Source organism: Haemaphysalis longicornis, unplaced genomic scaffold, assembly GCF_048455015.1.
Source record: "Haemaphysalis longicornis isolate Haplotype H1 unplaced genomic scaffold, Haemaphysalis longicornis Haplotype H1 scaffold_5, whole genome shotgun sequence".
Lineage (NCBI taxonomy): Eukaryota > Metazoa > Arthropoda > Arachnida > Ixodida > Ixodidae > Haemaphysalis > Haemaphysalis longicornis.
The window spans coordinates 143,165,842-143,192,224 of record NW_027526385.1 but is presented as its reverse complement, the minus strand read 5'-3'; the positions used below and the strand labels follow the sequence as shown (position 1 = coordinate 143,192,224).

At 46.8% G+C, this 26,383-nt stretch overlaps 2 protein-coding genes across 3 annotated transcripts in view; one reads left to right on the top strand and one right to left on the bottom strand.

The window, feature by feature from the left end:
* Window positions 1-809: 809 nt before the first annotated feature.
* LOC144138716 (putative phospholipase B-like 2) lies at window positions 810-23,357 on the bottom strand. The gene is made up of 12 exons (XM_077671124.1): window positions 23,257-23,357; window positions 21,562-21,764; window positions 20,345-20,591; window positions 18,061-18,170; window positions 15,272-15,522; window positions 14,002-14,093; window positions 13,738-13,895; window positions 9,819-9,911; window positions 8,452-8,523; window positions 6,171-6,323; window positions 5,096-5,255; window positions 810-1,472 (listed from the first exon to the last, which is right to left on the bottom strand). Exons 2-12 carry the CDS (start codon window positions 21,741-21,743, stop codon window positions 1,290-1,292), a joined length of 1,701 nt encoding a protein of 566 aa, XP_077527250.1. The 5' UTR covers window positions 21,744-21,764; window positions 23,257-23,357; the 3' UTR covers window positions 810-1,289.
* Window positions 23,358-25,754: 2,397 nt separating this feature from the next.
* Window positions 25,755-26,383, top strand: part of LOC144139423 (B9 domain-containing protein 1-like) — a 29,653-nt gene continuing 29,024 nt past the window's right edge. For both annotated transcript variants that reach the window (XM_077671757.1, XM_077671756.1), the window contains exon 1: window positions 25,755-25,891. The gene's annotated coding sequence lies outside the window, so the exon portion shown is untranslated. The remainder of the gene's footprint in view (window positions 25,892-26,383) is intronic.

Sequence of the window (26,383 nt, the reverse complement as noted above, 5' to 3'; positions counted from 1 at the left end):
AAGACTGTCACCCTCGACATTAACCTCCGCCAAGACGTCGTCGCCGCCGACCGAGGCAAGCCTGCTTACGCGCCTCCCTCCGACCCAGCCAGGGCTTCCCCACCTCAATGACCCCGCCTCGTAATTCCCAAGCTCAATGGGCAAAGAACGCCACGTGGGAAACACAACGGCCTCCTTCCGGCTTTACGTGGGGAAGACATGTAGCGACCGGCGTGCCACGGCTCCGCCACGCCGAAGATGATGACGACGAAGGCGGGAGCTCCTCACGTGGCTCAAGCCCACGCGCAAGCCTGGACGATGCCGGGCGCTAATCACGAGGGGCACGCTCACGGGTGCTCGGTATTTTTTTGCTAAAACAACTGCGCGAAGATCGTTCCGGGGGAGTTTTTTTCTTGCTATTTTTTTGCTAACAACGAACCAAGCTCAAGCTTAATCAGCTCTGCTGTTAAAAGCACGCCTCGGTTCGCGTGGGACTTGAACCACAGCGCTACCCCGGCAGGCACCCTAGCAGAATGAAACAAAAAAATTCCCTCGCACTTCCCCGAGGGGGAGAGTGTGTAAGTGCGAATGCACGGTTGTTGATTGCGCGATTACGGTGGATATCGTGATCTTAATGAGTAGTCGAGAGATTACACACACGCACACAACTGTAATGTTCGCGAAAGAGAGATCACACACACACACACAACTACAAAGAAAGAAAGATGCATTTATTCACAGACACCTATTTGTGTTGTCGTTGTACTTGATTGCTAGAGCGGATCTCAGCTTTGAAATTTCGTGTCAGTACTCCTTTAGGCGGGTGCATTAGCCCTTCTCACGCCCGATTCCTGGCCAATCCCCCACGTGGGTATGTGCCATGTCAGCGGCCAGGCAGCGCGCGCCCATCTCCCCCCGTTGCCAAGGAAGACGAGGAGCGCGCGCACCCGCAGCTGTTGCTATGCGGACGGCGGCGGACGCTTCAGGCTCGCTTAAGAAGTGCATTCGTACTTAAAAACTACCCTGAAGCGTACACCGTGAAAGATGCAGGCGACGGCCCGTGTGTTGAACCAGTTCACGCAGAGGGTAGCTCTGACTAGAAGCTCACGCGTGACATCCGGCCTGTCTGCCTTCTGAAGACGAAGAAGCGAAAGCGAAGAAAAAGAAGGAAACACGATGTAGCAGTAAAGAAGACTTCGATAATAGTTGAGCTTCCGCCTTTCGAGCACATAAGCAGACGCAAGTGCCCTGGTGAGTGTTTATTTTTCCCGGGTCTTGTGCAGGTCTAGAGTTGCGGTGCGGACTTCCCTTCAGGGATTGCACTCCCCCTTGCCCCAGGTGCAGGCGAAGGGGGCAAAGTCCCACAAGTCGGGCTGGCCCTCGTGGCCGTCTGGGAAGCCCGACGTGGACCAGCGGAACGCCGGCTGCTGGTCGTGCGTCGGTCCGGCCACCGCGATCATTCCGAGGGTGGCGGCCATTGACGAATTCGTGACCTGCGCGCACACGCCGACATCATGAGTAGATGAAGGATATGCACACCATAAATCTACGAAAAAAAAAAAAAAAACATGCCAGCGGTAACAGGCAGACGCCCAGTCATGCACAAATGAAACGAGATCAAGAAAATATGAATCAAAACACAGAAATAGAACGATCTCTTTCCATGCAGTTCAAATTGTTGCATGGCAAAGTTATGAAATGCGGCTTACCAAATGTACCCATATCGTGCCCTTATTCAACTTCCAGGAAAGGTAGTTTTCAATTTTGCCTGCTTTGGTTCATATTTGCGTGTTCGCATTTCATTTTTACATGACTATTCGCCCCCAGATCGAACACAGTCGGCCCCTGGCGGCGGCGGGACGAACCGCTCCTAGTGTGGATGGCGCTCTCGCGTCGTCTGCTCGTTCACGTTGCGCGCGGTGCAAGACGACTGCTGCACCCGATAAAACAACCAACATGTGTACTTGTTTGGCAGTAAGCGATGACATAGTTACCTCTGCTTGCGCGTTTCCTCTAGAGACGCAATAATCAGCGGCCGTTGCGGGTTAATGCGTTGGTTTAATTCCACGAAACATCTTCGCCGTTGTCACCGCTTGAGTGCGAAACGTGATATAAACATTGCTTCCACACATTGCACTTCTCTTGCTGACGCGCGCAATCGTCTGCCGTTTCGGGAATGTCAAAGGGTGCTTTTTGAAGGTGGCGTGGGGATTATTTAAAGGATAAAAGTTTAGTACACGAAACGGGTAAGAAGTGACAAGACAAGTGACATGCATAACCGTGCATTTGCTACACCCTTGTAAAATTGCGCTGTGTCCTTATAGAAAGAAGAAACAAACAAAAACAATTACACTGTACACGACCTGTGCGCTATCGCCCATACATTACCAGAGACGTATTTTACACCCGCAAGCGCCTGTGTGTTAGAATTCTTCCCGTACCTTTTCGAAAATAAATACCATTTTTGGACAGCCGTGGCTGATATATACTGTGTTGCTAATGTTACGTGTTATTTAAAATATGTTTCTATAGATACGCAAGAGTATTTCGGGGGGATTTCTCGGTAAAATTAGGCAGTTGGGAGTTTACGTCTGTCCCGTGGCAATTCGTTTGCCATTTTTATATATCCCATTTTCGAATCCCGACATGAATCACCTTGTCCAGAAATGTTCTTCACTCAGTATAACCAAATACCTAATATGGTCACGTCTTAACATCTTAAGGTGGACCTAAGTTTAAAGAAAGAGGAAAAATTGGGTAATATAATGCACGTTGTTGCCCGCAAGTGTGAAGGGTGTGTGTCATGACTCGCTGGATTTTTTAAAATGTTTACCACAATCCTTGCTTTCAATACAATTTTGAAAAAGGCGAGGCAGAATTTCTCGACAATCTCGATTAAATGAGGGTTAATCAGTTTTCAAAATACTGGCGTCTACTTGTTAAAGTACTGCTTTTTCACCGCTACGGAACACGACGCCTAGCGTACTTTCAATTGCAAGTAATACTGATAAGCGACGTTTGGAATTTCCTGTCACATGTGTTCTCTTCTCGCGGCTCTTGGAACGTTGGCAGAACCTCAACCCCCCCCAAAGAAAAAAAGAAAACTTTTATCCTTGCTTTTCTAACGAATTCTCGAGAATTAAATGTCAAGACAAAAGCGAGGTTCAGTCTACAAAACAATGTAGTTACCGGGAACCCGTTGCGCTGTTTCGTAACGAGAAATAAAAAAGGATGTTTTACTACATCTGCAACAGGGCAAATGGTTCGTAAGCGACATTACGCAAGAATGTAAACACACCTCGCTGCTATAGGCGCCTGTTAGATTTTAAAAGGAACGCAAATGGTCAACAGTGCCGCCGTAACAGAAAATCTGTGCTCAGTGTGAGGTCCCACAAGCTTGGTTTACACACTGTAAACCTGCTTGTCACTTTGCAAGTGCAGCTAGACATTAGATGTTGATTGTACTGCAGTCGTTAGCAATTTAATTCACAAATTTACTAGTGATGAAAGCCTTAAATAAGTGATCGGACACCGTTATTCATCAAACCTGCCTTCAGATTAGCTAAAATTTCATCTAACTAAAGCTGCGCGAAAGACCCGTTAGAACGATTGCATTTATATCTCTGCGCTAGTTAAAATTCAGTAATTTTATGTTGCCTTTCGAACACACAAGAAATATGGTAAGCTCTTAGAAAGTATGTCGGGGCAGTTAAGTAGTGTTACCATTTCAGGAATCCCACAAATGCAAGAATGATACCGATTGAAATTACTGTTGTAAACTGAATTGCAGAGATCGATGCTTCATGATATGTTTCTATTTATGCTTTTATTGCAGGCTCAAAGCCATAGTCTGGAAAGATCGAGCTTGCTACGAGCCGCGGCGTACAAGTTCATTGTCCCTATTACGGCCATTCTGAGATTCCCGATGGGTAGTCGCTTTTTTGGCATAGTATGAAAACTTACTGCCGCTTCCATGCTATGCAGTAATGAAACCTTATTGCCGCTTCTGTGCTATACACTGAACGCTGAGGAACCGAACTACTCTTGTTTGCGCCTTTCGTGCGCACATACGGTGCGAAAAAGGCACGAAGCGCGACTACTGTGTGCATTCTTCCGGGCAGCTCAGCGGAGCAGCAGCGCGACGCTGTCGCCACCTACATGTCGATCTCGCTGCGAATACACAGTGGTAGTCCTGGAGAGAACACGCGAGGTTGTGCGGATGCGATAAAGGAGGCACGCTGTGCATAGCAGGTGATAACCTACCACAATTAGCGGAAATCTCCAAGGTAGAATAAAAAAATTCATCCTGGTCAGCAGTATTGAGCTGCTACGGTGGTGATAAGCTCCTCAAAATTCCGCTATCACCTACAGTGTGCATGCAGGTTGTTCGGGAAGTGGATAATATTCTATGATATTTGCCTGTAACCAATCAGAAATTTCCCCGCACGTGCGAATGTACGTCATTACGCATCGTCATAGTCATGTAGCAAAAATCATGAACGGTGTCCTCACTGACGGATGGATGACCAGCTTTTCATTAACTCTAAGGTACGGACTTACGACTGGGCTCATGTCAAGCTGCTGTTGTGTGCAGCTTTTACCCGCAAGTTACTCCATCAATTCTGTACAAAAAAAAGTTATTAATATTCTATTCATAGACTCAGTGTCGGGTCCTGCACTTTCAACAAAAAAAAAACGAAGTGGGAAAAATGCTCTGTTAGGCAGACGGATGAATAGGAAGTAGATACAGTACTAGAGTTGCAAGGACGGGTCATCCAGCGGAATGATCGCTGATTCGGGTCAGGGTCTGTGGCGTCAAGTAGTCGGAAAAGCCTGCGTCACTGTTTGTAACCGCAGTTCGTGAACAAAACTGCCATATTATTTTTATGCGCCCTTGTCGAAGTCCATGATAGAGAAAAATGCAGTCCCGGGCAACTTGGTGTTGCAATTTTGAAATGCATAGCGCACGCAGTCAAACAAAGACCAAGGGTGGGCGAACACACAGTGATATGTGCTTTTTTTGTACTTTTGCTTGTCTGTATGCGCTAGAAATTTTTCAAGAATGCGAGAAGGGAAGGTGACCCTGTTTTTTTTTATCTGTTCCACTGGGACCCACCTTCATGTCGATGGCGCCTCGCGACGCGCACCCGAGGGCGGGGAAGGCGTACCGGCCGGGCCTGATGTTCAGGTCACTGCGCGCCGAGATGCCGTTGGCGGCGCTGAACGGTGGGATGCAAGAGCACTGGGACAGCGGGTCGTGCTTGAAGTTGTTGTACCTGCGCCATCACCGGTGACAGATGTGCTGAAATAAGCTGCGGCATTCCGTTTGTTTGGTCCCCGTACGCGTTACTCGGCCAATCACAAAATAAACATAGAATGTTCAGCCACCGAGGGTTCATTGTAGGAACACGCATTTCAAGCGAAGCTTATTACTCCAAGTACAAATCCAGGAAACGCCTGGTGCCGTCCCTCTGACCTCCAAGCAAGCGCCTCGTGCACTCAAGGTCAGGCAAGCGCACGTGCTGTTCGCCGCACCGACGAAAGCACCACCGGCCACGCTTGGCCACTGACCGAAGCAATTCCCGCTGCGAATTATATAGATTGTATGGCCGTGGTTGCATGTATGCATCGAGTCGGAGACGCAGAATTCTGTCTAATCGACCAGATTTAGGGGAAATCCCCAAGGTGGAGTAAGTTTCTGTAAATGAAAGTTTGGACCAGGACGAATTTTTCTTCAACTGCGAAGTTTCTGAGAAAGCTGTATAGCTTTCCTATGTAGCCGCATGGCTGCATTTAGGTGGATGTCAAACTTTCCTTTACAGAATTCTGTCTGCGGGACAACCGCCGTCCTCGCTCAAGAAAAATAATATTTGTTCACAGTTTTCGCTCACATCTTGTGTCACGTCCATGTCGTTTGCTAAAATGCCTCGCTGGGTCACATTTTTCCCTTTCCACTCCATACACACAAACGCACGCACACACATGTAATTCTTTTGGACTTTGGAACTGTTCCCGCTGACGCCTGGACGAAAAGAAGTAGGGCCTATGCCAGTGCCGATCGTCACGTAAGCCCAGCATCTAGCGGCCTTCGGCCTTCTGCATACGATAATGACTGTAAACAGTTCCCACATGAGTGGAAACAATTTTCGTCTTTACGGCCCGAGCGGCCACGCATATTCCAAGGCGTATACCTCATGAGGCCGATCATGGCGTCCATGCCGGCGACCTTGCTATGGTCTCGCTTGAAGATGAGCGCCCGCGGGTGCTTGTCGTAGGTGAACCAGTCGCCATACTTCTGCACGTACAGAGGAGCTCCGGTCAGCTGGAACATGACGGGAGAGTACCTGGAGGTCGATAGACGTTGCCAGATCATCAATGGGCACAGGTTACATATAAGAGTGACAATGTCTCCGTCTCTTTACTTGAGACAACACACAGTAGCTGGTTTAGTGCGGGGAAATTAATACACGCTTGCTGGGCAAGTGACGGATGGGATCATAGGCCCCGGAACTGTTCCAAAGGTAAGTGCGTGTGCCGGAGGGGGGGGGGGGGGGAGGGATCACGAAAATCGCTGCTTATTGTTGTTTTGATTATATCTAACCTTAAGAACACCTCTTGTTGGATATTCGTATTTGTATTATGTAGTACATTTTATGCAGGGAAATCTTTTGCCTTTTCATTATGAATATTGTGGGTATAGAAATCAGAGTACATTTTCTTTCGACGTCTGAAAAGTTTTTTTCTTCACAATGCTCATTCCTGGTGTTTATAACTGGATTCTTAATCAAAAATCATTTTTTATCCCACTCAGACATCTTTCATATCGTGATATCAAGGGCTATTATCTATTTGTATTCTTAGGTAGGAGCAATTATGCCTTTTGGGTGGGACACGAAATGCACTTGCAAGCGCGTTCACGCGTGATGCCATCGAAATTGCGAATAAAAGTACAGGAAGGAATTATTTTACTTCCACATACAGGAACAGGAAAATTCCACATTTAGTAATGTGTCAGTAAAAAGCTACCTGGTGCATTTTAAAGCAAACCGTATTGGAACATTGCAAGTCCGTTGGGTGCCCGTGTTTCTAGACATGCGTTCGCTGCTGTACGGTATCCGCACGAATTTGGCACGGATTCTGGCGTGGCTTTACTAAGTGAAGTCTAACTTATTGATCCTGTGTCCAACGTGTTGTGTACCAGGTGATATCAGACATTGCTTCATAGACAGTCCGGGACGTGCGGTGGAGCGGTCAGCCTTATTTAAACAACTTCGAAGGAAATTCGCCCCGCGTGCCTCATTAAGATGTTCTTTTCCCGTACGGGCACTGGATCACTAGCGGGACATACTGCGCCTGTTTCTTCAGTTTTTGAAAGACACATACACATGTGAGTCGTGGTGATTGGTCGCAGGTAGCTTTGTGCTGCGAGGATGTAGCAATTACCGGCACTCTCGTCAAGTCCAGGTCCACATGTTCACTAACAATTCACTCACTCACTTACCCACTTCAGGAACAAAGGAAACAAGGTAATACGGAATTAAGTATCGTTTAGCCTTGGCAGACGGGATGCGTGCCCTGGCCAAATGATCAATCTTGTTGAGCGTGTCACTTTGGACGACACCGCCAGTTTCTTTCCCCTTAGTTTCGGAGGCCATGCCTCCGCGCCATAAAGTAGAGGGGGGGGGGGGAGACTTAGTTTTGACAAGGAAGAACTCGACCCCCCACCCCCCTCTCTTCCCCGTACCTTTCGGAGGCCACGGAGTCTTGAATCTGCCCGCATGATACATCCAACCACGCAAACGAATAGAAGATTACGGTGTCCATGTCCACCCGTCCTTTCGCTACGTTTGCACGAAATAATTTTTTTAATCCGCAGGCAAATGTCCCTTCTTCTGCCCCTAGTAATGCCGCTAAATATAAACTAATCTGAAGCGAAGGTCCAAAGCATGCGTTCTCGGACGGACCGATAGAAGCAAGCATGCAGAGTTCAGAATCTCGTCGCCATCTACACAGAAAATTCTGTTTTAGAAGCCTAAAAGAACGCGATGCTACACTTGTGTTCCGCCCCTCCTCTCCTCTCCACCACACCTTAGAAATTCTTTTGATGGGCTATCCCTTTGAATGCTGAAGCTGAATCACCATCAAAGCCCTCCTCGTACACCACTTGAGTGATCTATACTTCCTTAATATCCTGAATGACCTTAATCAAGAGTTTTTGCATCTCCCCCTCTCCTCAACATCCATGCCCCAGAACCAAAGCTGCTCGGGAAACTCTGTTGCTTTTTTTTTTCGCAGCTCGACCTGTTGCCCGTTGTTCCCTACAACAAAATTCACACAATTTTCTTTACTCACAAGGCTAACTTCCCCGTCTGTGAAATTGGCCAGACTATGTTGGAAGCCACCAAGCTGGGAACCTTCTTTATATGTCAGTTGCAACACTTTTAGGGGCGGCTGCGATCGAGAGTAGCTTACGGAATGTTGTAGCTGGGCCAGTACGATTGCTTGCGGAGCACGCCGGTCACGTCCTCGGAGTGGTTGTAGCCCCTGTTCATGTAATCAAACAAATAAATGTCAGATTAATTACGTTAAAAAACACTGGAATAACAAAATAAATAATGCAATTCAAGTAGTCCATGAAGCACGCTACTGGCGCGAAACTTGGACACCTATTCCCACTTCCGATAAGACCTAAGCCAAACATTATTGCACTTGTTGCAGCCTGGGGCAATAAGCACTTACACTTTTAATGACTATGCATTCTTTGCCAACTAACAATGAGAGATTGGGACGCCTGCTTTTGGCGTGGCGCGGTAGATTTGTTGTGGCATTTTTATTTGATTTCCCCCCTCTACCTTTTGTATTTTTATAAATACATCATTGTTCGAGTGAACACATGTGGTTGTTACAGTAGTTCAAATGTATATTGCTGGTACTTTGAGAATTGATGAAAAAAATTCAAATAAAAAGAAATGTGTAACGAAGCGTTAGCAACGATTTGTGCATAACATTGAAGCCGACTTTAAAGCTACTCGGTGAAAACGGCTCCATGGGGATACACGAAGCTTTTATACTTTGGCATGAAACTGCTGTCATTGTCCGCAGTAAAATGTCTTCGAAACCCTTCATTTGGGTGTAGTTGTGAAGCCAGCTCTAAGGGGGTTCCATGTGTGGCAGAATGCTTATACATGGAATAGAATGCTTACACACAAGTAGACAGTTCTCAGAATTTCTGTACAACCTCTTTACGTACGTTAGTGCAGTCAGTATTTCTGAGATAGGGCAAAAGAAAACGAAGGAGAGCACAACACACTAGATAAACTCCTACCTGTTCGAAACTCAAACGCCGCTAAACAATGCACGGATGGTGCAGGAGGGGGAAGAGGGGGAGGGGGGGGGGAGGGGGAGAGTAGCGTAGACTATAAAACAGCACGATCTGAACACGCAGGCGCAATATCTGATGACAGCGGCGTTCTTTGAAGCAAAATTAAGCAGTCTACTTTTTTTTGTATGTAAAATGGAAATACAAAAGGTAGAGGGAGGAAATCAAACAAAAATGCCACAAAAATAAACGTCGTTCCCGATCTCCGCCTCCAGTTTTGTTCCCCCAAAAGTAATTATTTCACTTACTTATTCAGTTATTAAATCACTTAACATTATGGAACCGTCCTGCTGCCATTCGCAGGGCCTGTTGGGAAAAGAACGAAGTAAACTGCGAAGACCTTTATATACAACGCTTTTGGATATTTGTTGGCTTTGGAATTTTATGAAATTGAGTAGAGGAAAACTCGCAGCCAACGTATGAATGCTGCTTTAAAAATATTCATATACGAATATCTTACGGAAGAGTCTCCAGGATCCAGAGGAGCCCGTCCTGTGGCTGTTTGCCTTTCTGGAACTTGCTGTAGTCGATGATCATCCACTGTTTGCTATTCCTGTCGATAAAACACGACTATTAATAGAAGAATGGACAAAGTAATTAGTTTGAATGCTTAGTTCGCTGTACTCTCCCAATACTACGCTCACTCTCAGTCAAGTGTAGGGCACAGAGTGCTCAAGGTTAAGTTTAGATCGACGCCTTCAAGAAACGCATCCAAGGAGCCTTTTGGACAGCAGAATATTGGGCATACTTAAAACGTCTTTGAACTGCCTGTGTGTGTCCGCGAATTTTAGGCTCATTTCAGGCTACCTTTGTCGCAACCTTTCTGTACAAGAGCTGCGTATGCAGAAAGTTTGGCTTGTTTCGCGTGTTGGACTTAATTTTCAGTCATAATGTACCGGGGAGGTATACGCTAGTTATTTGCGTAAATGGTCCGGCTACTTCCAAAAGCTCACCAAGAAGATTACCGAAGCGCCACGTGGGGTAAAAAGCGCGGCAATCAACCGTGTGCTGGCCCGTTTACTTTTGGCGGCCCCATTGGGCATCGAGATGAAAGAAGATATTAGGCGGTGCGAAACTCTCTGTCTACAACTATCTATGCAAATAATGTAGGGCGGCACAGAGATATTTCATGGTTGTCAACGAGCCTCATGGCGACGAGGCAGCCATGTTTTTTTGGAGACGCATTCGCAGACAAGTTTTCAATTGTATGTTAAAAAATTCGTACCATGATTACAGATAGGGCTGCGTGTTGCCGAAGTCAAACTCAGGGCCGAGCTGCAAATCCAGTTTACGTGCACACATACATTCACTGTGATGGTCACAATGATTCACGCATTCAAAATGCGGAGGCGCAATGAATTTTCAAAAAATAATATAAGACAACCCGCACTTACAGCATTAATTTCAGCTTTCATCAAATGCTTCATTTGAGTGTTTATTATTTGCAGTGTTTACTAGCGTACTAAGTAGTAACTCTCCCTGCACTCTAGACTTTCGTGTGTGTGGCCACCAGAGTATATATCGCGCCCAGGATGATTTTTTACGAATACGATAGAATCATATAGCGTGAACGAACATGATTGCGCTTTCATAAGGGGTTCGTCCATTGCCCGCCTGTTACTTGCTACGCCGCCAGCTTTCCCGTTCCCCTTTCGTTGGCGGGAATATGCAGAAGTGATGGAGTTTAAAGTTCCTCTCTATATATGACCATCATTACTAAACAGCGCAACAAAAACACGGACTTTAGCTGAGGTACACAGGACGAGCGCTGACTTCCAACTGAGCTTTTATTGAAAAAACACATATTTATACCCCACACTCCTACACACACGTGCCATAAATGCACACTACAAAACAAGCGATTCATCATAGCGGTGCTATGACGCGCCACACACGCTCTAAAAATTCCCATTAAGAACACACGCACTTGAAATGATAATAAGCCCTCTCAAGCCATGACACACGTGTTGCGCCCCCAGATTACTTTCTATGTTGCGTTCCTTCCCCCTTGTTCCTTCCCCCTTGCATTTATGGCACGTGTGTGTAGGAGTGTGGGGTATAAATATGTGTTTTTTCAATAAAAGCTCAGTTGGAAGTCAGCGCTCGTCCTGTGTACCTCAGCTAAAGTCCGTGTTTTTGTTGCGCTGTTTAGTAATGATGGATAACCAACTCGCCCAATACTGCACTTTGCTTCTCTATATATGGCCAGCTGAAAACGGGAGCTATATACAGAAACTCTAGAGGGAGCTCTGAAGCCCCGTTCCAACGAGCGATAACTCGGGGTGGCAGAGATAAAATTCTTACCCCATGTAGCTCATACTTTCCCTGATGACTCGCTTTTTTTTTTCACCTCGGCTTCACATCTAATCTATTGCCTTCACTATCACGGATCTGAACTGTAATAATGATGTCAACGTAATTTGCAATTACTTCACGACACTGGTTCTATGCTGAGAAGTACCTTTTATTTCAGCTCGCTATATTCGCGCAGATGTGAGCGGTTCGTAAGTGAAAGACAACTGTAACATAGAAACGGGCATCCATGAGCTAAACCTGCAGAGGCACCAACAAAATGTTGCACAAGAGCACTGACTGGAGCGTGCTGATGACGTGTGCAGACGCGAACGCCACCGTAATTCTAAAAATGAGAATCGCAGGTACTTAATTAATCGGAGCGTGAGCGATATTGACTTGAATAGCTCCTATTTTAAGCAAATAAAGGTAATTGTCGAGCGGTTTCTGGCGGCTCTGGGCACCGGGGACCATTCACACGCGTTGTGAACATGAGAGGGGCTATGAAGAGGAAATACGAGTTTGGTTCGATAAAAATTCTGCTTTGTCCGGAGAACAATGATACAAATTTTATCATATGCTTCAGACAAAAAAAAAAAAAACGGATGTGTTAGGGAAAACAGATTAAGCAGTGGCGACTTTCCAAGCACTTTCCAGCAACGTCACTACGACGTCACAGGATCTTGGTTGTGTGATTGGCTGCCGCCGACTATAACCACCACCAAAAAAACCTGACGGGGCAATTGTAGTAAGGCGTCTGGCTTCCTTTGGTCGTATCACTGGAATGGTAACATTCAGTTAACACACTGTTAACTGTGTTTTTAGCGCCCGTCTTATTGCGTCACTCCTGCCCATAATACATCACTTTAGCGCGAAATTTCAGGCTTTTGCAGCATCTGTTGCGGTTTTTTTTCCTGAAAAGATTTGGCCACCTTGCGAAGACTGAGGAAACAGCGGGACTGGTGGTCTGCACTAGCTTTAACTTAAATTTTATTACGTATGTGCTAAAAAGCGAAGCCTTCTCTATGCAAACTGAGTTAAATCAAAGTCAATAATCCACCCTCATAAAGTGCAAAATGGAAACTGCCAAAGTTCGAAGCCAAAATCCACTTCAAATCAGCCTAAGTGCAAAGCCAAACAACCGCGCTACGAACCCAAAAGAAATGCTGAGCGTACCGAATGCGATGATACCGCATGCAAGAAGAAACCCGAGTCGATCGAACATGTGTTTTTAGAGTGTTGGGATGGGGTAGTTTTCTAGGACGTGCTTCAGCGCACGTTAAAAAACGATTTCCCTCTAGACGTACACGGAAAACGGTTTTTGCCCGTTGAAAGTAAAGACGGTGTACCGTACGACCTCGTCATGGTTCTGTCCCTGCACGGCATTTGGAAGTCGCGTATGGCCATAGGCCATCGTGATGGTGATGCCAAACGCTCTAAGGAGTACTTTTCTGAGTCCATTCGGTTGGTTATTGAAGTATGGAGGGCTCAGCCTGAGCCTCCAGAATGGATGGCTGTGACGGCAACAGTGAAAAGCATGAAACCATTTCAGCTGGCTTTCTGCTACCCAAGTGTCGGCTAGCAGTTTTATCAATGCAGTGTTATGTTGTTGTAGTGTGAAAGTAAGGCAATAAAAAAAAAGCGATGATACCGCAATCGGATAGCCGTCGGTTTCATAACTCGAGGGACCTATAGGTTCGATTCCGGCTATGGGAAGTGCTTTTTTTCTTGAGGCGCGCCCTCCCAATAGCTGCTCGTGGGCTCTCTGCCTCCTCGCAACTTTTCCTCACACTTCTTTTGGCCTAACATCTTCCCCCTCTCCACTTCGCCGAGTGGAGTTTTCTGCTAACGTTCGACACGGCCAGAGCTCCTGCTTAAACGGCTCCGCTGTTAAAAGGAGATGTAATTCAGGATTGGACCTGAGTTACCAACGGCTAGGTCCCTCGAATTGAACAAAGTAGCATTTTGTCTTTATTGCCGCTTGAAATCCTTTGTTTTCGAGCTTTGTACAGTGTCACCCACGGCGAAAGAAAAGAACCGCATGTTTCCCTAGGAGGAAATTGTTCTCGGGGTGTTTGTACCCTTACGCGCCACTAGGGTTCCTAGAGTAGATGTCGATCCACTCCTTGGCAGACGTGGCTAGCCGGTTGGCAACGACAGCGCGTACAAATTCGAAGACACTCCGAGGAGTCACGAAACGGTAGAGAGAAGCATTATGCACCTCGAAGCCCGTGGACATCAGCACCTAATGGAGACGGAGAAAGTGTTGTAAGGACAGCGTTATACAGAGTGATATGCACACTGGGTCACGCCGGAGGGAGGGGGATGGGGGTGTCCGTAGTTGTACTCACCAGTCCTTTCGCGAGCAGATATAAGTCGTCGCCAGAAAACAGCTTTCCGGGCGTCGAGGAGATGGCGTACACGTTTCCCGGGATTTTGTCCTCTACGTAAGTGTCGACACAACAAACGCTGCAATTGCTGGTCAGTTGGCCTCCATAGCTTGGGAGAAGGGTTGGGGATAGCGGTGGGAGACTGTATGAAAACTAACCAGTCTCGTGCCACCTTTTCCGTGCCTACTGCCGATAACGTGAGTCTAGTTTTTTAGCAGCAGCATTAAGGCGCGACACTTGCTATGTTCGACTTGATCACATATACAAGCTTTAAATATTTCCACAAGTAAAGTGTCGAAGTTATCTTGTCAGGAAGGAATTAAGATGGCGTACATCACAGCAGAAAAGTGAAAAACAATTCAAAGAGAAAACGTAAAAAGCTTTATTGGACGGGGTTAAGATGTGTGAGAAAAATCTTCTGTGAACCCGACATTTTAAGACAGGCGATCTGCCAGATATGTTAATGCGAAGCTTTATGCATTCCTCAGGTTTAACGCAAAAAAAATATTCATGCCTGGTGTAACACCACTTACTTACTTTATTTGTGTTCGTAAAGTCATTATCATGATCAGTAAGCAACTGCTGTCCATTTACGTATACTGCAGCAGGAAGATAATCTTCCCACAATCTTTTGACTGTTTCCACTTTAGATCACCCAAATCCGCTCTTTGCTATCGATAAGCTTGTGTCATCACTTCCGCAAGTGTTTAGTCTTCCCTTACCCCCCATACAGTAACCTCTTATCCATGCCAACACCGAAGCCAAGGCTAAACAGTACCTGGACTGTACCAACCCTTCCCAGCGAATAACGGCTCAACCACCAAAGTCCGCTCAAATAAATGTGTACTCTCTCTCGTTCTCTCACTACCACTCAGTTGACTCCTCACGGGCGGCGTGCCCGGATTACATGGCAGTTCCCCACTCCAGGAACGAGATCATGATCTGTGTGTTAATTAGAGACAATGATCTGTAACACCGAGAAGAGTACTCTCATAATTACCTCCCTCAATTTGAGAGTCATCCTGCTCCACAGTCCATTCAATCGCATGGCCGGGAAGCTGGCGTCCATCGTTTCTCGCCGCATAAAAGGTAGGGACAAGTTTATGATGATGATGATGGCGATAATGCACCATGACATACATAGTCGTGCAAGAATATCGTCTCTGAACACGGAATACGCAGCGCTCTATAGGCAACGCTAACAACACAGAGTACAACTGGATGCACTCACTGGATTTGGCCGTGGTGTGGAGGTTGAACGAATACCTCTTGAGTACCTTGGTCATGCCTGAGTACCGACCGCCGCTCACGTGGGACACGAGAAGATCGTCGTTGCCCGGTAGCAGTTTGACAAGGGCAGATTCAGCGCGCAGTCCGGCTGGGGCATCCGTGTTGATCGCCTCGGCCGCCTCTGGCCGCGACGGTGCCACCGGCTTGAACGAGGCCTCGATGTCGTCCACTTCACCGTCGAGGTTCAAGAACCTGGAGGTGACAGAGCGCGGGGTCATTCTTTGATTTTCCACTTGGTGGTGAAGGGCTGAATGTAGCTCGACAGAGCGGTTCATGTTTAGTTTGTTCTTTAAAATTTTTCTTGAGGGAAAAATTAGGAACGTTTTCTGCCGACATGTGCATGTTCTTTGCAATGGTATCTTTCTGTGTATCCCAATTTCGTATCGTAAAATGGAGCGAACGCTGGTAATTGAATAGCAAACAGATTACGGTCCTTCATTATAGCCTACTTAGTACTCGACGCAGCAAAGAAAAAAGGAAAGCAGTATCAAAGAGGACGTTGGTTAAGAGAAATGGGGGGGGGGGGGGGGGAGAGAAAGGGCGCCATGTGGTGCTGAGTGGCTAGACGCGGAAAAAAAATGTAGAACTTTTTGCGCGCGAACGCAAAAAAGTTCAAAAAATTTTAATAACTAAACCGGCCATTCCGTCTCTGCGAGAGTGGATGACCAGCGAAGCTTTTTAACAAACGGCATAGAGGTGACATAAAATTTAAGTGAGAAGTACGAGGGAGGTTTATTTTTGTTCAAGGTTGACGGTGGTTATACCATCGCCTCCTGTATTTTGCGATGGTTATACCAAAGAAAAGAGCACTTGGTAGCCTTACCAGGTGCACACTACGTCAGGCACTACGTGATGTGCGGGACACATTTTCGACGAGAGCGGCGATAAGCGTTTGGTTTGGCGACAGGCGCTTGCTTTTGTTGTCTGCTCTTCCACTCTAACGTTTCTGGGGAAGGTTTCCACTCAGACACAAGCAGCAATGTGCGTTTGTAATGTAAGCTTCCCTTCTCATCATGAAGGGGTTAACAGTGCACAAAGACGACGACACACATGGAAGAGAAGACTGGACACTGTTTTTTGCCACCCTGCCTTTTTTCGTTCTCGCCCGGGCGGATGCCACAAAATCATGGATCCTAGCCTTGAAAACTTCACTTGAAAGAAACTGATTTCAGTTGCGGAAACAATACAATACCTTTACAGCTTGGCCTTGCTAAGTAATGGTTGTTCAACAGAATTTTTGCATGAGAGCATTTTCTTGCTCGTTATAATCTGCTTGGATATTCACTGTTATACGCATTAGAAAAGAACGAAGAAAAATAGCGTTTATTTGTAAATATAAGGCTGTATAGTAGTTTCTTTTTTCAAAAACGATTTTAATAACGATTGCGCCTCACACAGGTCGTGTACCACGCGAGTGCTTTGTCAACATTCGATCTCATTGACAACGCCTTTGTACGCAGATGGTCGGCGGGGAATGCTCGGGATAGGGTTAGTTTGCGTTAGATTTATTTCCATGTCGTATTAATGTTAAAAGAATTATATCTCAGGGATATCAAAAGGAATTGACGCAGCTTGCAGTACTGGTGGAAGGCTGGAGAAGCAGCAGAGCTGGCGGCGCCTCTCTGGACGACGCCGCTGTACCCGATCCTTTATTCCATGTGTTGATCAGTGTCGTGCCGGCTTGACGGGTGCCGGTGAGGCTCGGCAGAAGCATGCCTAGGCTGGCAAAGCGAACGCGAAGCTATGTACAGCTGTGGCAGGGGTTGCTAGGCAACGTGAAGTGACGTCATCGCTCCACGAGGTTTTTGGTGCGACGGACGGATAACGCTCAGCTTAAACAGCCCTGTTAAAAATATTCACGAGTCCTTGTAATGTCCATAAAAGGCCTTCGATCCCACTTTTTAGATGCGACGCTGAGAGGAGCATCTCTTTCCGGCGGCCCTGTCCTGCGTCCGTCGTCGTTGTCCGCGTCCGCACAGCTGCGTCTCTCCTCCGCTCACCCCTTCTCCTCTCGCCGTGATAGCGCGCCCTCTCCCGAAACATCTGTGGCGCGCGCAATGCGGCGCGCTCTCTCACTCCGCCGATGGGTGGCGCTGCGCGCGGCGCAAGCGCGCTGTGCGCCTGTGCAGCGCCCTCTCTCTCCGCGGTCTCCTCTCCTTCAGGCGCGCTGCGCATATAAGCGGAGTGCGGTGCTCCGGCCGGTCTCTCAGTCGACGGTCATCCGTGCTACGCGTGCTCTCTCTCTCTCTCTCTCTCTCTCGCATTACCCGACGATTTCTCACGCAATTCGAGTAATCTACCCAACGGAAACGCACAATGGAACCCCCTTCAGCGTCGCATCACAGCAGGGTTCCCGCGAGGGGAGGTGGGCGTAATTTTTTTGTTCTGCTTTACACCACCCCGTTTTCAAGGACTGATTTAACGTGAAGTTTTAAAGGCACGTTGCGCTTGCTGTGAACGCAGAGACTTGCACGGGGGAAAAAAACGCAGACTTTCACGAGAAGGGAGTCTACGTTTTTTTCCCGTGCAAGCCTCTGTGTTCACAGAAAGCGCAACGTACCTTTAAAACCATGTTACACCAACCTGCCCGACATCAAGCTTTACTGAACGTGAACTAAGCGGCATCTTCTACGCGTTTGCTGACAGCGTTAGTGGGTTCAGAGTGGCGTATGCTTTTAATCGCTATTGGTGGAATTCAACACATCGAACACAATGAGTCGTCGTCCTTACAATACCATGCTGACGCCAGCCTCGTCGACGACATCTCGCGGTGAGAAGTGCCTTGACCTTGCTGAGATGCCGGCGCTGATGGCAAAGAGCTGCGTCAGAACCAAGTCAACCTACGGGGCGGAAATAAGCGGGCAGGTGGGCAGGAGGGTGTTGTTGTCGGTTACGTCGAGGGCACTTCCGGAATGTATAATATAATAAACCACGCGCTTATCTCTCTGCTGCAGAAGTTGACTTCTGTGTCTGAAAATGTCCTCTCGAAACACATGCGTGAAACTGGAACGCTGGACAAACGAATTACTCGAAAACCCTAAAGTAACACTGGCGCATGCTTCGTCATAATCTACCTGAGTTTTAATTAAATTAAACACTTAAAATCCAGCACAACAGAGCTGTTCAGATTGTAGGCTACAAGCTGCGTAGGTCCACTATTAATTCTCCGCTTGGTGTAAAGGAGCTTGGTATCTATTCATAAATTTTCGCCCAAGAATCTTTCATTCGCTGGTTTCGGTGCTGACAAAAACACCCACCAAGGATTAAAGAGGTGACCTCAAAATTTGGTACACAGCTTGACTCGTCACTCTAGCCCTGTTCATATAGATGATGAAAAACAAAAGGCCTTGAAAGCTGTCGAGATGTCCCACGTTGTAGTTTCGGCTCAGCTCTTGACCTGTGTTCCTTTTCCCCAAGTCCTGTCCGTTGTTAACTGCGAGGATGAACATAGACCAAACCGGCATATTTTCAACATTACTGAAGTTGTAGGGTACTCAAGAAAGCCGGGGTACCATGCGCTTATTGCCTATCTGTTCCAGTTAAGCGTTATTCGTGGTACGCTAGTAAGAACCACTTCTGTCAACAATACTATTGAAGCAAGTATTTAAACTTTCACGGTTTTGAATCCTCCCGACTACTCAACACTTCTCAACAACTTCTCAACACTCGGCGGTGTATTAATGAGTAAACATTGTTTGGCAAGTAACACACAGAAAGAACGTGTGCTTTTAAAGTGACGCCTTAAATATGCAAAATAAATACATAGTTGGTTAGGCTAACACGTGCTATCATTTATGACAACAGTGAAAATGTAGAGGATTGCTACATCCAAAATCAACAAGGATAAACAAAAACAAAAACAGAAACAAAAACGCTTCTCACGGACCCTATCAGTGCATTTCTGCATAATAGGGAAGTGGACGAAGGGAACTCTGTGTAACGTGTTTCATAACAATACGTGAGACCTTCAGAGGTTAATAAAATACAGCTTCTATTGCCACGGGTTAAGTGTTTGCTTAGCAACGCATTTATGCATTGATTTGAAGTCTATTTTAAACAATCTCAGTAAATCGCAGAGCGGCTGAAAAAAATGCTTACTCATGATTGTACTATTTTTCGTACCATGTTTCTGTCTGCGAACGATATCGGACCACTTTGGAGCTTCCAAAAAGTGTACGGCTATTGATTTGCCTACTTTTAAAGGTTGCTGCGACACTCTGCGTGACGTCGCCCACGTACGCTGAAAAATCTCTCTCAGCAGGCACTTCCCTTCGCGTGAACAGCTGATTGCACATGCTAAGGCAACCTGTCACAGTGGCGACATTTTGGTCTCCAATAAGCACAAGTCCTGAATTTCGTGTACACACCCACCGTAATCTACTGGTTCGCTCGGAACACTCGTTTTAGACTTCTGGGCTACTGCTAAAGAATCCCGCTGTTCGGCTCCAATAGCCTGCGTGTAAAAAACGCGGATTTTAAGAGTGAGCGACCTGGGTTCAAGACCGTGCAGTGCCGATTTTTTGCAATTTCCGTGCCAGAGAGAATATTGGTTTCTTAAAGCGGATAGCTCCAAACACAACAAAAGCTGGCTACTCTATCCTTTGAAGTGGGGGGAAGGTACAATGGCTTTCATAACAATAAACGAGGTAAATAATAACATTAGAAATGATAACTACACAAGATGTCGTGCGCGCATAGTGCAGCATGTGCTACGTGCACCATGTACACTAACATAGCGAAAAAGTATGCCACTAGAATGTATGCACCTATGTACAGTAGCTATATGCACGATTTCTTACAACATCACAATACAAGATTTTTTTTTACAGCAAAATGTACTCTTTGCCCAATTCTACATATTCTTTTGTAAATCAGGGTGCTTAGGTCGGTTTAGAGAACAAGAGTTCGAAGCTGGGCGAGACGGTAAGTTGGCGAGTATAGAGATGGGGCTGCGATATCAACCACATTTTGCTGTTGTAGCTATCTCGAAACGTAATATCGCGTCACCGTTCACCTGGTGCCAGTAGGGGTCGGTGTCAGCCAGCTTCGCCGCCTGCTCTTTCATGTATTCCAGCGTGGTCCCCACGAACTGAAAGAGCTGAGCGCAGTTGTCGGCCTGCTGGGAGCAGTACTGCCTCCACAGGTTGTCGTAGTGCATCCTGGCCCTGTCCGCCGTGGCGTAGCCTTCGAAGATTCCCGCGCTGAACGCCTGGTCGCGGTCCGAGTAGCTCTCGTTTGTGTGCAGGTCGAGGAAGCCGTAGCTGTAGATGAAGGGAATGGAGAGAGAGAGAAAGAGAGAGAAAAAGAGAGAGAGAGAGAGAGAGAGAGAGAGAGAGAGAGAGAGAGAGAGAGAGAGAGAGAGAATAGATAGATAGATAGATAGATAGATAGATAGATAGATAGATAGATAGATAGATAGATAGATAGATAGATAGATAGATAGATAGATAGATAGATATAAAACAATGGAGATGCCGCCACGGTGGTTCACTGGCTAAGGGGCTAGGCTGCTAACCCAAGGACGCAGGTTCGATCCCCACCGTGCCAAAAGCCGAAAATACCGTGTGTCGACATTTCGGCGCACGTTAAAGCTCCCTTGCGGCCAAAAGTAACCCGGAGCACCCTTTCACATGGTGCACCTCATTCGTGAAGTTATCTTCGGTTGGTTAAACCCCATCAATTGGAATATCAGAACAGGAGAGAGGGAGAGATGACAAGTAGCAGAGAATATTGAATGAAGTAGCCGCATTATAGTATGGCAAACGTAGTGGCACGCTATTTTTAAATTACTCATGAACCACCAGATTATGTGATATTGATTACAGTCGCTTTGCTCTGCTATGGGTAAGGCGCAAAATTTAAATGCTGACCTAATGTACGGTTACTTCTTCACGTATATCACAATCTCTTCTTTGGTTTTCCTGTACAAAAGCAAAAAAGGCTCGGAAATGTCACTCGACGGCAAAAACATAGTGACTGAATGAATGAATGAATGAATGAATGAATGAATGAATGAGTGAGTGAGTGAGTGAGTGAGTGAGTGAGTGAGTGAGTGAGTGAGTGAGTGAGTGAGTGAGTGAGTGAGTGAGTGAGTGAGTGAGTCAGTCAGTCAGTCAGTCAGTCAGTCAGTCAGTGGGCGAGTGGGTGAGCGAATGAATGAATGAATGAATGAATGAATGAATGAATGAATGAATGAATGAATGAATGAATGAATGAATGAATGTAGCCTACCCTCGGGTCTTGTATCTGTCGGTGAACGATCCCCATACGGGGCTACCCATTTCCGGCGCTCCTTCAACAATCTCGAAAAGTGGTGGCTCCTCGCGGACCTTCCGCACCCAGCCTCGGAAGTCAGACGAGGCCGAGCACGAGCAAGCTAACACCAAAACGATGGTCAGCAGCTTCTCCATCATGAGGCCGGAAGATTCACCGGGCTGCGTGAAAAAAAAAAAAAAAAAAAAAACGCGCACTTTGATCGCACACTATACTAAGGAGGTTATTAACAATTTTTCTGTCGGAGATGTTCAGCTGCACACAGTTCCCAAGACGGATATGCTGTTCTATTAAGAGAAGCGATTATCCGTGAATAAAAAAGATTGGTGCGGGGACGTTTTGAGAAATTCGTTGAGACGAAGGACTGTGAAAAGCTTTGCCAACTCCAACTCCAAACTAATACTTTGGTGGCACTGCAAAGCAAATCAACCCAGTGTCTAGGTTAGACCGTCAGACAATCATGCACAAAACTCGCTCGTCATTTTCGGGATGCTTAGTTGTTCTGTGAGGAAACTCAAGGGCCACGAAAAGATGTTCGCTGTCTACAACGCGGAATATACGGAACAATACGACTTTGAAATTCTGGGTACATTGTTGATATTGTACAGAATGTTTTCGAGACAGAAAGATTCCCGGACAGCATAAGCCCAAGCGTACTGGGTTCAGACAACAATTGCCGAAGGAAAGGATATACTCTGGGATCATGAAAACGCTGACAGTCCCTACGAGCATAAGGAGCTCTGCGGTACGACGTATCACGCGTATGATGGAGGGCAGCGTAATTTATGTAAGGCACACATTCTATTGATAGTTTTAAACCTTAAGCTAGCCCGCCAAGGGTGGCGAGATGGGTGTAAAATGGGCCCAGCACGATTTCAGGGCGCAGTAAGGGCAAGGACAAATAAAGACAAGAACTGGTTCAGCAAAATGCTCAGCGAGTTTTAGAGATGATAACGAGGATTTAAAAGGGGATCTTAAAAATCTTGCCAATAAGCTGGCTTGAGGATCCTATAGATGATTGCGCGAACAGAGAAATGTATGGTGGTGGGCGAGATTTGGCGTAAGAAAATTTGAGGAGGCACATAGGGCGACCGCATAATTTAGCTGGACGGCGGTGATGATTTCAAGGAGACGCCAGTGAAACTGCTTAATATCACATGGTTTAGCCCCATAATAAACAATAATACACGCCAGATTTTTCATAATAGCCCCGTAACACCGACTGCTAGGGGGCACGGACTTCTACTGAAATTACAGCGGAACAGATCACAAGCATTCTCGAGAGAAAGCCAGAAAGGGTGCCGTCGGTTGTCTCAACGCAAACCTTGAAATCGATACAGCAGAAGCACGGCACAGCCGCATAACCCAATATTGTGTGGGGTAGTGAGTGTGCATAATAAAAACACTCATTAATTCATGATCAGTGGTTGCCAATCACGTTCTGTGCTACAATTTCCCGGTATTAATTCCTGGTACTCTATAAGAAAAGTAAAGTATTACTCATTAAGTTAAGGGCCGGGCTACCCAAGGGCAAGTTTTCTGCGACACCACTACATTAAAAAAGAAACTAGTCATCTGCAGCTTTGCTTAGCTAAAACATCACCCGAGCACTCCAACATCGTCAAGAACAACAAAAGCACAAGAATACCGAACCTCGGATGCCGCTTGATGTCAGTCGAAACCATTTACCGTCGCACCGCTTTCTAAAAGAATGCTGCAGCCATGATTGGGAGCGACGTGGGATTGTACTACACTCTCCCATAAGTGCGGGCGCGAACGCGACCCATTGTTCTCGAAATCGCCCACCGTCGATAAGCTGAGTTCCGATAACGAGGCTCGGATAGAGCGCTCGTTCTCTTCAAATCCGCTGTGTGAAAGTGTTTTGAGCGTAAAACGCCGGCGTGAAAGTGTTACGTCGGTGATACGTTCTGACATACGAGAAGTGCACTCGAAAAAGAGTATCGCACCGTATAACGGAAGTTGTCTCGCAACGTCCAGTACACTTACAGTGTCGTAGAATCGGTACCTGCCTTGGCTTTAAAAGCTTGATCACCTGTGAGTGTCCTTAGCGCGGGAGCTCCGTCCTGTATCTTATGCCCGTTCCCTAGTGGCCTTAATCGCACGCGCATTATCGCCCCACACCTCCCCACTTACCCGCCACGGTCTCAGTGGCTACGACGTTGTGCTTCTGAGCCCAAGGACGCGGGTTCGATACCGGCCGCGGCGGCCGCTTTTCTTATGGAGGCGAGAAACGAAAACGCCCGTGGGTAGAGATTTCGGCGCACGGGAAAGATCCCCAGGTGGTCAAAATTAATCCGCAGCCTTGCCCTACGGTGAGCCTCATAACCGAGGTGTAGCCTTGGCGCGTTAAACACCACATTTTTTAAAATTATTGGTCGCCAAAGGACAGGCCCGCGAAAGTTACGCGCTCCATGAGAGCGTCTTCCATTATGTTGACATGTAGGTCCCACTTTGCAGAAAGGCGTTATGCCTTCCAACCGGTGGGCTAGGTGTACTGTCTCGGTGGGTAGGGGCATATTGAGTTCGTGCAATTTATAGCAAAAACTAAATATGCAAGCCTGTGCTGTGTGGCGCTCAGCGCATCGCGTGTGCTGAAAACGCATCGCAGCGAAGCCAAATTTATAGCGAAACCTCGTAGGGAACCTCAACGCTATCTTAATAAATATAACGCCCTGAAAAAAAAAAACAAAAAAAAAAACAAGGCCGAAAAATACATAACTTGAACATACCATTTTTTTCCCGGGCTATGAATATAATTATTATTTTGAATACTGCTGCTACTCTGTAAACACCTGCAAAACTGCCTTCCGCCTGTGAGCTACTCATGCATTCCCGCCATTCTTTTAATCCCCCTTTATCAAGTGACTCCGTTTTCAATAGCGATATTGAGCTTGTTCTGTTGCCTGATCCTATATTGCCTGCGCTCTAAAGTTTCCCCTTGCTACTACCTAAACGGTTGTTCAATTATCTCGCCCTCCTTTATATTCATGGGCCTTTTATTTCTAAATTATAGTTTCTTTGTTTATGGTGGCACGTATTTCGCTCTCTGGTCTGGATTTCGCGCCGTTGTATGAGTCAAAGCCCCTCAACAACTTCAGCACAGAAAGAATATACAGATAAGGTCAAAGCGAGTCCCAAAGCAGGCAATGCGGCCGCCGGTATGCGTTGCTTTGCGGTTCTTTTTGAATGCGCCTCCTAGCGGTGCCGTGTTGCTTCCTAACCAACTGCGCTGCAGTGACACAAATATAAAACAAGAACAAGAGAAATCATCCGCGTCCTGGAATGACCCCCCCCCCCCCCCCCCTGTATCGAAAAACGTTCAACTGCCGACTGCATGACGTACGTTAGGAGCACCGTGTTACTGTGTTTATGTTGGAGGCGAAATGCAAAAACGCCCGTGTGTGCGAGATTTCGGCGCACGTGAAAGAACCCCAGGTTGTAAAAATTATTCCGGAGCCCTCCACTACGGTGCACCTCATCTCCTGCCTTGCGTTGGCGCGTTAAAGCCTACAATCAATCAATCAATCAATCAATCAATCAATCAATCAATCAATCAATCAATCAATCAATCAATCAATCAATCAATCAATCAATCAATCAATCAATCAATCAATCAATCAATCAATCAATCAATCAACCAATCAATCAATCAATGTTCATGTTCTTTTTTTAGTTATTTGCTGTTCTCAATTGGAATTGGGAAATTTCGCCCCTCAGGCTATACTCGGTGACAACTTAAGAACGGCATCGGAAGTTGCCGCTGTGCCTTATCACCGTAGCCGGATGTTTCTCCGCGCGGCGCAAGTAGGGCGTTACTGGGAATATTTTGAACATGGCGTGAGCCGTTCCCGTGATTTTTTGGACTTAATATGATTATAAACGACTCCAGTGACGACAAACAAACTGCGTGAGACAAGGCAGACGATATCACGCATTCATAGCAAACCCCTTTCAAAACGCGCGCGCCCTGACGTCACGGATCCGGCGCTTTGGCGGAGTGATACACTACATAAGGTGGTGCTGTTTTTGAGTTGTAACCGAGTGTAGAACCCTCCTTGCCACGGACGAAAAAAATCGGAAAGTTAGCAGCGGACGCCGGTGCGCAACGGCGGTGAAGTCGCGACTGCCAACGCCAGGTGAGGGCGCGGTCTCCATGACAACGCGCTGTGTTTATTTACTCCGGCGCGACGCCCCACGCTCGCTGCACGCGCTAGCCGCCCAGTCCGAGCCGACGTGCCAACGTGACAAGCAGGCCGTATCAAAACCGGTGAGCAGATGTTTTCCCATCATTTCCTGTCATTCCCTCTAAGACGCCGCTAAGCAGTTAGCAGTATTGGGCAAAAGAAGGCTTACAAATAAACTCGAAACGAAAGGGTTTTAAATTACCACGAGAGAATGTGATGGTTTCTGCGAAGTGACTCGGATGTAAATGTCAACATAGCCATTTATCTATGCATTTGCAACATTGCGAACTCGGATTAACATAACTGATGGTAACATAACAATCTCGCCCTCTATTCCGCAACGGCAAAGTGAACCCGTTGATGGTCAGCGCACGGTCTCGTCTCGCCATCTGTGACCCGTCCTAGCGCTCTCTCTCGCAACATCTCTCAAATATCTGTTTCATGATCGCCGCTGTTCTTGCAATTCCTGTGATTTCAGCATGCTACCGGAGAGTTAAATACGTTGCTCGAGGGACAGCAATTTGCGTTGCTGTCGATGATGTCTTCGGCGCGTGGCGGCAGCGGCGGGAATTGAA

What these genes read in the sequence shown, in the direction of transcription:
- LOC144138716 (XM_077671124.1), bottom strand. Translation starts at nt 21,743, where the DNA reads ATGATGGAGAAGCTGCTGACCATCGTTTTGGTGTTAGCTTGCTCGTGC. An exon ending in GACAGATACAAGACCCGAGG is followed by an intron (nt 20,592 to 21,561) that starts GTAGGCTACATT and finishes CTTCATCTACAG; the next exon opens with CTACGGCTTCCTCGACCTGC. An exon ending in TCTAGGAACCCTAGTGGCGC is followed by an intron (nt 9,912 to 13,737) that starts GTAAGGGTACAA and finishes TTTTATCGACAG; the next exon opens with GAATAGCAAACAGTGGATGA.